Source organism: Triticum urartu, chromosome 5A (assembly GCF_056163025.1).
Source record: "Triticum urartu cultivar PI428250 chromosome 5A, HENAU_Tu73, whole genome shotgun sequence".
Taxonomy (NCBI): Eukaryota; Viridiplantae; Streptophyta; class Magnoliopsida; order Poales; family Poaceae; genus Triticum; species Triticum urartu.
The window spans coordinates 539,948,154-539,960,677 of NC_141877.1; the positions used below are offsets into that span (position 1 = coordinate 539,948,154).

At 45.5% G+C, this 12,524-nt stretch overlaps 1 protein-coding gene and 2 pseudogenes across 2 annotated transcripts; 1 reads left to right on the top strand and 2 right to left on the bottom strand.

Annotated features, from left to right (window-relative positions):
• The first annotated feature begins 272 nt into the window (after positions 1–272).
• Positions 273–725, top strand: LOC147972637 (uncharacterized). Its single transcript, XM_087524418.1, has one exon. The coding sequence runs from the start codon at positions 273–275 to the stop codon at positions 723–725; it is 453 nt and encodes a 150-aa protein (XP_087380544.1).
• Positions 726–4,244: 3,519 nt separating this feature from the next.
• On the bottom strand, positions 4,245–6,336 carry LOC147972638 (F-box/FBD/LRR-repeat protein At3g26920-like; annotated as a pseudogene).
• Positions 6,337–9,102: 2,766 nt separating this feature from the next.
• On the bottom strand, positions 9,103–11,590 carry LOC147972639 (uncharacterized; annotated as a pseudogene). The gene is made up of 4 exons (XR_015603561.1): positions 10,734–11,590; positions 10,283–10,623; positions 10,082–10,213; positions 9,103–9,674 (listed from the first exon to the last, which is right to left on the bottom strand). The product of XR_015603561.1 is annotated as an uncharacterized LOC147972639 (transcript).
• Positions 11,591–12,524: the final 934 nt, after the last annotated feature.

Here is a 12,524-nt window from a genome sequence, read left to right on the forward strand (position 1 = left end):
CAATGTCTTGAAACTTTCCTCCGGTGCTTCACTCACTCATGTCCAAAAAGATGGAGCCACTTGCTTCCTTTCGCGCAATTTTGGTATAATGCTGCTCCACACTCAGCCATCCAAAAATGACTCTGTTCAAAGCCATGTTCGTCCATGAACCACGCCATTGGGAAATTACTGCTACCAATGCTTGCTCCGTCCTAGCACCACAAACTTGACTGGATGAGCGCACTCTTATTCAAGAATTGCTCCAGCAACATCTTCAGCGAGCGCGCCTGCGCATGAAACATCAAGCAGACAAGAGGAGGTCTGAACGAACATTTGAGGTCGGCGACAAAGTTTTTCTGAAACTTCAACCATACGTTCAGACTTCAGTGGCCAAACGAGGAAACCACAAGCTCTCATTTTGCTACTACGGACCGTATGAGATTGTCGCCAAGATCAATGAGGTGGCGTATAAGCTTGCGTTGCCAGCACACGCCTCTGTACACCCGTTCTTCCATGTATCCATGCTCCGGCGAGCTGTTCTACCAGGTACGCAAGTTCAACAAACACTGCCAACACCTTCTGATGTACCTGCAGTTCCAGCTGCTGTCCTAGATACACGTTGGCGCCGCAAGAGAGGAGCAATGGCGGAACATGTACTGGTTAGGTGGTCGGACCCTGCTGTGATCGCCGACACTTGGGAAGACAAGCAAGAACTTCAAGCCCGCTTTCCAGAAGCTGAGGCTTGAGGGCAAGCCTCATCACAAGAAGGAGGGGGTGTCAAGGCCACTGGCAGGAGGGCTCCATCAACTAACAGCCTCCCGGACCCGTATGCACCACGGCCCAACCGCCAGCGACGGCCCAACCCAAAGGTGCATGGGCCAAAGTGGGTGTGATCTGCCAACCGCTCCCTATACATACACGCTGGCACAGAAGGGAAGACTCATCCAGTGGATCACCGAACCCGGCGGCGGCGGCTACTTGTTCTTCCCCTTTCTTTCTTCCCAATTCATGTACCCCAAATTGTACCCTGAATCACCACTGAATTCGTATGAGAAGTAATAGATCGAGAGGACTACTACTGGGCTGTTAACAAGGGCTGTGTTCGAAGACGCTTCACTCCACCACTCCGCTCCCGGAGCGGCCGGAGCAGCAGTATAAAATAATAGAGTGGGCAAACAGGTACTCTGCAGATTCTTGTATTCTGTTGAGCTGGTGAAGTACCGAACAGGGCCTAGCTAGTGCCATGCCTGAAGTGGCTGGTCATCGGTGACGACGATCCTATTAGAGTCATCGAGGATTCTTTCGAGTTGATGGGGTATGAATCTGCAGTCTTCTGTGTGTAGGTGTGTGTGTGTCTACCTGCAGATCAAAATTCAGTGTTGTGTGTGTGTGTCTACCTGCAGGTCAAAATTCAGTGCGTGTGCGTGCGTGCGTGTGCGTGTATGTGTGTGTGTGTCTACCTGCAGATCAAAATTCAGTGTTCATTCAGTCTCACTCCAGTCACTAGCTGCTTATCCTAGGTGGAAACCTGACACAAGGTAGAAATATCAGTATCTTGATCAACGATCAGTCGTCAGCAGTTCGCCATTGTTTGAATTCACTCTGATTGGATCTACATGCTTGCGGAAGTCAGGTGCTGAACCGCTCGGTGATGAGCGATCGTGTGCATCTCCCACATGGCACTGCAGGTGCTCAGGATCTCCGTGGTGCACACGGCGCATGTCTTCTGGTTCCTTCCTATGACCTGCTCTACCACTACGTGCTCTGGATGCAGTTCGTATTGCCTCCCACTATGAACATCGGTAAGCTCTCAACTTTCGCCGTTGTCTTCTTCTGAAGATTTGGTAAGTCATGAACATTGACCTTGCTGAATAACCATGCGCCTTGAAGATTTCAGGGGCCATGGCGCAGCTGTCCGATGTCGGTCAGGAGGACTGCTCGGTGATCTTCCTATGATCGTACCTCATTGCCGCCGTCGCGCTCACCACCTTGTCCACCGTCTCCATGTCCATCTAATGCGATCTTCCTGTGTACAGTGTTTAAGTAGGCATTCCATTCTTTATGTGTTCCTTTTTCAGCCTGTCGTGTTTTTGCAAGAAGCTGGTGGATGCAGGAGCGGATCCAAAGACCAAACTAGAGGCCAGTCTGCCCCTGGTTGAGGCAGGAACTTGTGTTTCCTCTTTCCTGTGCCAATCCTGCACAAGAACCCCCAACTCCCCTGGTTCTGCAGATTTCTGAATCCCAGCATACCAATTCCAAAACAAAAACGTAGTCCGAATCCCCTGGTTCTGCAGACTTCTGAATTCCAGGAATGTGTATACCAGTCCATTTTTGCAGAAAATACAGACTTCAATGGTGGTAGATCTGTGATTACAGTACGGGTGTTGCGGTCAATCATCCAGCGTTTCTCAAAAAAAAAAAAATCATCATCATCCAGCGAGAATGGATTTTTGCAGGAGAATGGACGCAGCCGCAAAGCAAAGTGAAGACACACAGAACAAAACCCGTCCTTCTTCTTCATCCTCTGGACTCCACTCCACTGTTGCAGATTCTGGTTTGATTTGAGCCAAATATATGTTCCCACCGCCTGTTCGACAGGGTTCCCGACCTTGACAGGCTCACATACAACAGCCTTGTCATTTTTACCAGTTTACTCCTGCTTGTTCATCCATTTACTAGGGGCCTCTCCTTATTCTGAACCAGCACATAATTACATTTTCAGTTATATACTATGGCTGGCCTCAAAAGAAACCCATCCTGTTGCTGTTACAATAGAGCTAACTGAAACAGATTTTGCTCAGCAAATGTCATAAGTAGCCAAGCAGTGGAACCACAAGACGAGGTAATTACTCAACATACATGGAGTATTCTTCCAACCACATGTTAAGAACAAAGACCCGAGACACACACGCAGTAACTGCTCCAGTTACATATCATAATGATTCCCAATTAGTTGATCCAGAAAAGGTTTTAATAAAGAGAGTTATACTGTTATCATGCACTAGACGAAATGCAGTCAACTAATGCGCTTGCTCGATGCCGTCCCTCCTCAACCCGTCTGAATTAGGGATTTCAGAAAAAGTTCCCGGATTAAACAAATTTCAATTTTAAAAAAAATTAATGCATTTAAAAATGTTCACGGATTTCTAAAAATGTTCACAAATTTAAAACATGTTCATGAATATGAAAAAATGTTTGACGGTTCAAAAAAAAATCACAAATTCGTAAAATTGTTCCCAAAACTAAGACAAGTTCATCGTTTGAAAAAAATGTTGGTTCTTCCAAAAATAAATCAAAAATTTAAACCTTATTTTAAAAATATAAAAATGTTCATGAATTCAAAAAATGCAAAAAAATCATACATTTCGAAAAAAATTCCTAATTTTGAAATATTGTTCATCAATTAAAAAACATTACATTCGAAATATGGTTGCAAGTTTCAAAAAATATTCCCAAATTGTAAAAAATGTTCTGAATTTCGGGAAAATCATGAATTTAGAAAAATTTCATGGTTTTTTTGTATTTAAAAAACAATGCATGAATTTGACAAAATGATCAATGAATTTGAAAATTGTTCACAAATTAAAAAAAGTTCATGGATTTGTAAAATTCATAAATTCAAAAAAGTTTACAAGTTTTAAGAAAAATCACGGATTTGATTAGAGAAAACAAAAAAGTAAATAAAAACAGAAAAAACGACACAAGCCGGTAGGTGGAAACCCGGAAATAGGCCGGCCCAATTGAAAGCAGCGCTAAATAGGAGCAGTGCCCCATCAGGCTAAGTTGATCCCCACACACTCCCGTTGTCTTTTTTTAAACTAAGGAAGACGGTTTAGACAAAAGTCGTGAAGGGGCGAAAATAAAACGTTTACTCTCTTTGCTCCCGCCAAAGCTCAAAAGACATCTCCTTAATCTCCGTGCACCGGTTTACTTTTTCATTGTACCGATAACGGAAAAAATTAGTACATTAAGCAGTGTATTGTGCACTAGTTCATTCATCTCACACTAGACTTTTTTGTGAAATTGCAAGAGACTGCAATGATACTGGATCTTTGATTACCAGCAAAGGAACTTGTAAACATTTTCTCACATATATATGGTGGTGGATCGTTGATAGATTTTCTCTTCAAGGACAAGATTTTTTTGGGAAGGTTTCAATGACAAGATTACATTGCATAAACATATATATGCGCATCAGAGTACTGAACAAACATGGTCAGCCGAAGATCAGCAATTCGGGTGGTGAACCAAAGACAGGTGCATGCTCTTCCCAGCTATGAAACCAGCTGGCAACATTTACATGATGAGCGGTCAAATGGATCAAGAATCCACATATCATGTATGTGCTTGTTATACTGAAAACTGTAACTATCATAATCTCTTCTGAAATCAAATTGCGCATCTCTTGAAGCTTTGTTGTCCAGTTGTAGCCGCCTGTGCTGATTAGCAATCCATTTCTCATTGCAGGCATTACCGCAAACACCAAATTTCATTACCTCAAGTACCTTCGCATTCAGGACAAAGAACTTGGCAAAGTTAACATCTGGTCTCTTGCCTTCATAGGTTTTCAATACTATTGCTCTGAGATGGAGTTCAAGGCATTCGATAGGATCAAGTGTGTCATATTGCCGCACATTTTTCATATCCATCCTAAGATGTGACTGCAAAATAATAAATAAAGCATAAACGTCACATAGGTCGCAATATAAAGAGTAACTGTTTTGTAGGCAAAGAGCTATTTCCTCATTGCTGGCTTCCAAATATCTAATCATATTTGGATTAGTTGCATGATTTGCGAATTTAGGATTATTGAACAATATAGTCCCCTAACACGTTATTTTAACTTCAACTAAGGCATCTTTTACCACTAGATTTGTCATCTTAAAATTTGTCGAAAATGACCCAATTTTTTATACTGCTGAAGTTAATTTAACAAGAGTGTACTAATTTTTCTTATTTCCATATATCCAGACTAGGTGTCAAGAGAGATATGACCAATCAAAATTAAACTCCACGTAATGAGTTTTACTGGTAAGTTTTTTCTGCAGTGATTAGCATTTAGCACCAAAGATTTCACCTGGATGTACAACTTCTCTATGCAGGGAAAGTATCTAAGGAATCCAACAACTACATCCAGATTGGGGCCAATAGAATCTAGAACCAAGATCCTCACTGTGCGCACCGAAGTAGTCAAGCTGATGGGGATGTCCTGGAGAAAATAAATAATATATGTCAGGCTACGATGCAAATAAGAATGCCCGAATGCGAGTTTCAAGAAGACTTGTTTTACCTTAGCAATTATGGTTCCAAGCTCAAGTTCGGAGATTCTGGGAGTCAGGTAGCCCAACACTGCCAATTTTGGTGCGGCGATGACCCTACTTGTTCTTGGACCCTCTTTACCTAGTTGGATCAATCTTTCAAGGCATGGTGCATACTCAATAATAAGCTCCACCACATCTGCTTGGTTATGAACATAGACAACAATACTCCGGAGAGTCAACGAGACGATCCGGACGATTCTGATCCCATGGATACTCTGAAGATCAAGGCTCTCAAGCATAGTGCAGCCAGAAAGCAGGCGGTGGAGGGCCAACTCCGAGATGGCAATGTCGTAGAGCTTGAGCTGCTTCAGCTGAGGGAGAAGAAGTGTTGGGGCAATATCAATCCTAGATAAATCGCAGCCGCCGATGCTGGCGAGCCGCAAAGTAGGCACGAAGCGGAGCACAGAAGGAGGCACCAGGCGTTGCATGTTTCTCCCATAGAAGTCGAGCTCCTCGAGGCCATTGAGGGCAGGGGACCGGAACCAACCGTCAAACCTGGCATACAAGTTGTTGCGGAGAGGCAGATGCTACGGAGGGAAAGGTGACGGGCTGGTCCAGGATGCGCAGCGAGGATCTTGGATATGATTTCGGTGCAGTCGCGCTCTTTCTGGGACGTTTTGATCAGAAGGTTGTCGTCTATGACAAGGTTGAGTGGGGCTGAGCGCCAGAGGTGGCGCCACCGGGAGGAGAGAATGGGTATCCGCGCAGCCTCTTTAGTGGGAGGAGGGAGATGATACTGCCAAGAATCTCGTCAGGGAGGCGGCTGATGAGGTCAAGGTTTTCGTAGCCACCATCCATGTTTGCTGAAGGCTCTTGCAATTCCAGCTTATCCCGCCTCCGTTTCTTGGATAAGGACGCCACTATATTGTCCATGACTGCTGCCACAAAAGATATTGGCAAAAGATCGAAAACATATTTGTTGAGAAGAGCACAGGAACACAAGTATTTTAGCCACCACAACTCGAACCTTTCATTTATGAACATACGGTATAGTTTGGACTTTGGAATGAGAATAGTTTACAGATGTAAACACATGTCAAAAGAATATTCACACACAAATTAACTCCGATCTAGGAATTGACCAGCTCTATGGCTACAAAGCATGTGCAGCCCAATAGACAAAACAACTCATTGCTCATATATATACTGCCATGCAAGAAAATCGTTCACGCAAATACAGATCTAGGAATTGACAAAATTTCTGTAACACGATCTGTGCTGCTTCTGATTCCAGTGATTGTAGGCATGTTTATTATAGCAACCAAATGATCAGTGCTATCTCTAGCAGAACGATGGAAACATGCTATATGCAGATACTGATTCAAGAGATGTGATGTACCGATGCAAGCATGCATGTGATTCACTTGGAAATAAACAAGTGGTTTTATTTGATGCAAAATCATTAATATATTTTGTACAAGGATCATTTCAGACCATCTCAGGAAGCACAATGTTTTGCACGAGCATCATCTTAGAAATGCAATAACAAGCATGCAACACAGATTCATGAAAACCATTATATGCCAGGCTGTTCATGACAGGCTTTACAACCCAGTTTTCTGTTTGAGCTAAATATTAATAGGTTCTGCCCAAAACTTTGGCAAACCAACACATAGCGCTTTCTCGTGCCTTTCAAAGACCAAATAGTACCAGATTTTGCCCAAGACTTGGACAAACTCAAACATTGCATGCATCATTGAAGTAAATGTAGTACATGAAAGATAGGCTAATAATTTCTAGGTTCACAGTTTGGCAAACAAATATAGTACTCCCTCCGTTCCTAAATATAAGTCTTTTTAGACATTTCAAATGGACTACAACATACGGATGCATGTAGACATATTTTAGAGTATAGATTCACTCATATTTCTCCGTATGTAGTCACATGTTGGAATCTCTAGAAAGACTTATATTTAGGAACGGAGGGAGTAATTCTTTTATATGCACTTTCACAGTCAAAATTAAGCAGAAGATTTGTTCTTCAACTTGTTCCATAAATTTCTACCATTACTAGCTATAAATTTGGGGATCTACCCTGCCTGGCCCTTCCCTCTGTCGGTTCCCATCAGATTGCTAACAGCGGGTGAATTTAATTTAATATGCACGAAGCAAAGGTTCTAGGTGGAGCAAGTTGCCATCAGATGGTTCAAGAAAAAGATGGAGGAAGCAAAGGTTTTTAGCTAGTTCTATATATAGTTGTATCTCTATATACTATGGCCGGAGTCTAGAAATCAATCTTGCCCCCAAGTGCCTAATCGATGTTTTGTCTCTAATAAAAACTGCTTAATCGATGTGGGAGGGACTCAGAGACACTTCAGTCGTACCACAGTGTTACAACTCTGGGTGTAACCGCCAGTCGCCTCCGCCGCGCACGCGTTGCCGGCGACGATGTGCCTGACCTGAACCTGGCGACGGAGGTGGGTGGGCGGCGGGCGAGGGTTTCCCGTCGGGGTCACGCAGTCGCAGTGGACTCTTAACTCTGGGTGTCGGTATTGGGCCTCCATCTGTAGCGGGCCTAAATCCCCCTACGTGGTGTTGCGGGCCACCGCGGTCTAAGCATCCGTTTTTCCTTTTCCTTTCTGATTTGATGACACACCGAACAAAACCCGTCACCGTTGCACTTGCAGAGTTGGATTCTCTTTTGAGCCAAATATTCCAACATGATAAGTATAGATGCGATGCTCAAAGAAAAAAAGATAAGTATAGATGCAGCATGTGGCAGCTTTGACACTCGGAAATGTGGGTATAGTTCTGAACAAACCAACTTAATAAGACTTACGCCTGAACCCTGATCTCTTCTTTAGTTTTTCATTCAGAAGTGGTGGTTGTTCGAACAAACATGGAATCTCCATTTTTCAATATTTTTTAAAGAAATCCAGAAGCAAAGCACGCATTGCTGTTGTTGTTGTTTGGGCAAACACAGCAAATAAAAATGACAGCATTACATCGCTATCATCTATACATCATCTATCCCCATCATCTGCAAACACAACGAATAACCGACATCCGAAGGATCTGCCGCGCCCGATGGTGTTCATCGATGGAGTGGCGCAGCCGGCAGATTCACTCCGATTTGGCGGGTGGAGCTCACGCATATGGCATGGGGCTTCGTGGGTCCAAGCTCACCAGCAGCGGCATGTGTGGTCCTACAATTGGCGCTTGGCGGGTCCCAATCTCTCAGTGGAGCAATGCAACAATGGCGTTGTTGGCCATTTCATGGTCTTGCCTCTAGTTTGATCAGACAATGTTGACATGCACCCGTCGTGCCCTTGTTGAAGGTCCGGACACCAAAATCCCACTAATCGAAACCAAACCTAGGGGAGGTGTAGGAGAGTCTGGACACATCGAGGAGGGCAGGGACACAATAAAACTTCACCAAATGTACTATTTATTCTGGGGTTTATATCAGTTAGCTGAAGTTTTGGAACAACATTTTGCACGACAAACTTATTTTAAATCACATTTACATGCTAGCTTCAAATGATTTCTCGCTGATAGTTAAGCTTCGTCTTCTGTTCAAAATAATTCCCCAAGCTCCAGGAAATTTGTCTGCAAGGGCTTTATGCCTCCACCTCAAGTATGCTAACAAAACGTTGCAACTTGCAAAGATGAGCTGCTCTTTCAGCTTTCAGTTAGCATACAGTACTACAGTAGACAGCGCCAAGGTTTCCATAAGAAAAAGAAGGTTGTGTAAAACAAATACTTAGAACGTTTGGAACAAAATATATGACAAGATAAACAGAGTATCTCGGCATCAACCCGATCAACAACATTTTTTAGGCAAAAGGCATTACGTCTTAAGGCGGCCCCAGATGGTCAAAGGTACAAAAGTGCTGAATGAACAGCTTACGGCGCAAGGTACACAACAATCGCACAGAACATAAGAGAAATGAAAAAGCAGCTAGCAGTCAATGATGCCCTCCTCACTCAAACCCCAAAGACAAGAAAATAAACGAAGCAGCAAGGGATCAGCTAACTGCCTTGAGGAAGATCACAGCCCCGTGCAGCAGCCATTAGCATGGTCGACATCGTTCAGCTATCAAATGGATCAGGCATCCTCATATCATGTATGTGCATGTTACGGTTACCATTAACTGGTTTAAAATCAAGTAGAGCATTTCTAGAGGCTCTGTTATCCAGCTGCAGCCGCCTGTGTTGATTAGCCATCCATTTCTCATCGCGGAAACGAGAGAGGCCGAATCTCATTATCTTGAGCACCATTGCATTCAGAACAAAGAATTTGGCGAAGTTAACGTCGGGTCTCATGCCCTCATAGCCGTCCAATACAATTTTTCTGAGATATAGATCAAGGCATTCAATATGATCGAGCATATCATGTTGCCACACATTTTTCATATCCTTCCTAAGCGATGACTGAAGAAGAAGAGAGAGAAAAATTAAGCATAGAAAGAATTAACCTTTTCTGTCAAAACAAATTAAACTCTTCAAAGATGGCATCTATTAACATCAGATGACTTGCACTGATGTGTAAATTCAGGATTATTGAACACAATAGAGCTAGAAGGTTCCTTTTATTACCTTCAAAGTTTCCAAGGTGCAACTTTGACCACTAGATTTATCAACGTAAACTTGGGAAACAACAAAAACTTTATTGTGGATGTTAATTTAACCGAATATTGTATCAGTCGTCCAAGCTTGGCACCCAGGAAGTTATATGATTGAACAAAGATTAAAAACTCTTTGAACATGTTTAACACCATGTCATTTTTCAATTTTGCTGGAGTGGACGAGTGGTTAACATTTAACAGCAAGAATTTCACCTGGATGTATAGCTTCTCCGTGCAGGGAAAGCATCTAAGAAATCCGACAACTGAATCCAGATTAGGACCGGTAGATTATAGAGCCAAAATCTTCACTGTGCGCACCGGCATGAAGTTCATGGGGATCATTTCCTGGAGAAGAAGGATAAATACATCAAGAAATAACCCCAATGTATGTTCCAAGAAGAAGACTGGTCGTACCTTAACAATTGTGGTTCCAATCATAAGCTTGAAGATTTCGGCAGACACATAGCCCAACACAGTCAGTTTAGATGCTGCAATGACCCTAATTGTTCTTGGGCCTTTTCCATCAAATGAAACCAATCTCTCAAGGCATGGTGCATCCTCAATTACAAGCTCCTGAAACACATCTGCTTTGGAGTAGGAATATACAGAGACACCAATACTCCGGAGAGTCGGTGAGACGACACTGACGGTGCCGAGCCCGCAGATGCTCCGAAGCTCAAGGCCCTCGAGCATAATGCAACCTGCGAGCAGGCAGTGGATGGCCTCCTCCGAGATGGCGACGTTAACAAATAGAGCTGCTTCAGCCGAGGAAGAAGCGAGGGGGCAACATTAATCTCGGGGATATCCACGCCACGAGATTTCGGCGCCACAATGACCCTCATTGTTCTTGGGCCACCAAATGTACCATGTGAGATCAGCCTCTCAAGGCAAGGTGCATCCTCAATGACAAGCTCCTGAGACAGCACATCTGCTTCGGGCTCGGGGTAGGAACATGCAGAGACATGAATACTCCGGAGAGTCGGTGAAACAATTCGGACGGTGCTGAGCCCGCGGAGGCTCTGAAGCTTAAGGCGCTCGAGCACAATGCAGCCTGCGAGCAGGCGGTGGATGGCCGCCTCCGAGATGGCGACTTCGTACAGACTGAGCTGCTTCAGCCGAGGAAGAACAAGCGCGGGGGCAGCATTAATCTCGGGGAAATCGCAGCAGCCGATGCTGGCGGCGCGCAGGGTTGGCGCGAATCGGAGCACGGAAGGCGGCAGCGGCCGCGGTGGCCTGGTGCGCCTGTCCCAGCAGAAGGTGTCACCGGAGGAAGTGAAATCGAGCTCCTCGAGGCCATCGAGGGAGGGAGATCGGAACCAGCCGTTGAACTTGCCGTAGCGGTCTCGGCTGAGGCGGATGTCGGAGAGGAAGAGGCGGTGGGCGGGGCCAGGGTGTGCGGCAAGGATCTTGGAGACAATGGCGATGCGGTTGCGCTCTTGCCCGGAGAGTCCGCAGTCGACGACGAGACTGAGCGGGGTGGTGCGCCAGAGGTGGCGCCACCGGGAGGAGAGGATGGCCGTTCGGGCGGCTTCCTTGGTTCCGGGGAGCAGGGAGATGATGGTGCCGAGGAGCTCGTCGGGGAGGCGGCTGATGAGGTCGAGGCCCTCGTCACCGCCGCCAATGCCATCCCTTGTCGTCGGAGGATCTGGCGCTTCGGGCTCGTCCCGCTTCCGCTTCTTGGATGCGGAAGCCGCCGCATCATCGTCCATGGCCGCCGCCGCCGCCGCCGCAGCCAAAAGAGATGAGTCTGTTGGAGAAGAGCACGAGGAAACAGCCACCGATAGCGGTACTCTAGTACTAGCCCTCCCGGATTCACTCTGCTCTTTCCCCCAGGCCCCAGAAGAATGAGTTCACTCTGATCTTTGACCTCCTACGCAACGCAGTACCCGAGGCGACTCGCCGTGCATGCGGCGCAGTGCGTTGCAAGACACCGTTCAGTCGTTCACACCAATGTACATAAAATCAAGTGAGCATTTTTTTTTGAGATGTAAAATCAAGTGAGCATTAGCACAGCATGCCACGGTTCCAAACCTGAGATAAGCCAAACTTCAATGCACGACTCCGTAACGGACGTCCATTTTTTCCGTTTGGGTCAGGCAATAAGGAAGGCAGCGTCTACCTCAAAAAAAAAAGGAAGGCAGCGTCCTATTGTTTTTTTAATGCACCTGCACCTAACACGTGGCGTGCGTACGCTGCAGTGCGTTGCAAGCCACCTCTCAGTCGTTCACATTAAATACTGTACAAAATCTAGTGAGTAGTAGCACAACATGGCGCGGTTCCAAACCACGGATCAGTGTACTTGAGGCTCTGTTTAGGACCACATTCTCATGCATTGCGTATATACGAGAGAAGTTTGGCATCGATGTTTTGACTTCCTCCGAATCAGCATTCGCTGCCCACCCTCGAAGAAAAACATTCACTGCCTGACCCAGGACTCGTCTTTCTCAGATCGGTGGCTTATTTAAAGACAAAGGCTGCATGGAAAGCTAAGAACATCTTTAGCCACGCCCCAGAAAGGCCTCTTCAGGCGTTTTTTCCGCGCCGGCGCAGAAAAATCGGTCCAGTCGCGCCTCCAGGAGCCCGATTTTCGTCGGACTCAGGCCGAACCCGGCGCGCTGGGGACGCTCGGGGGCGCCGGGGCGAACGGTTTTGGCGC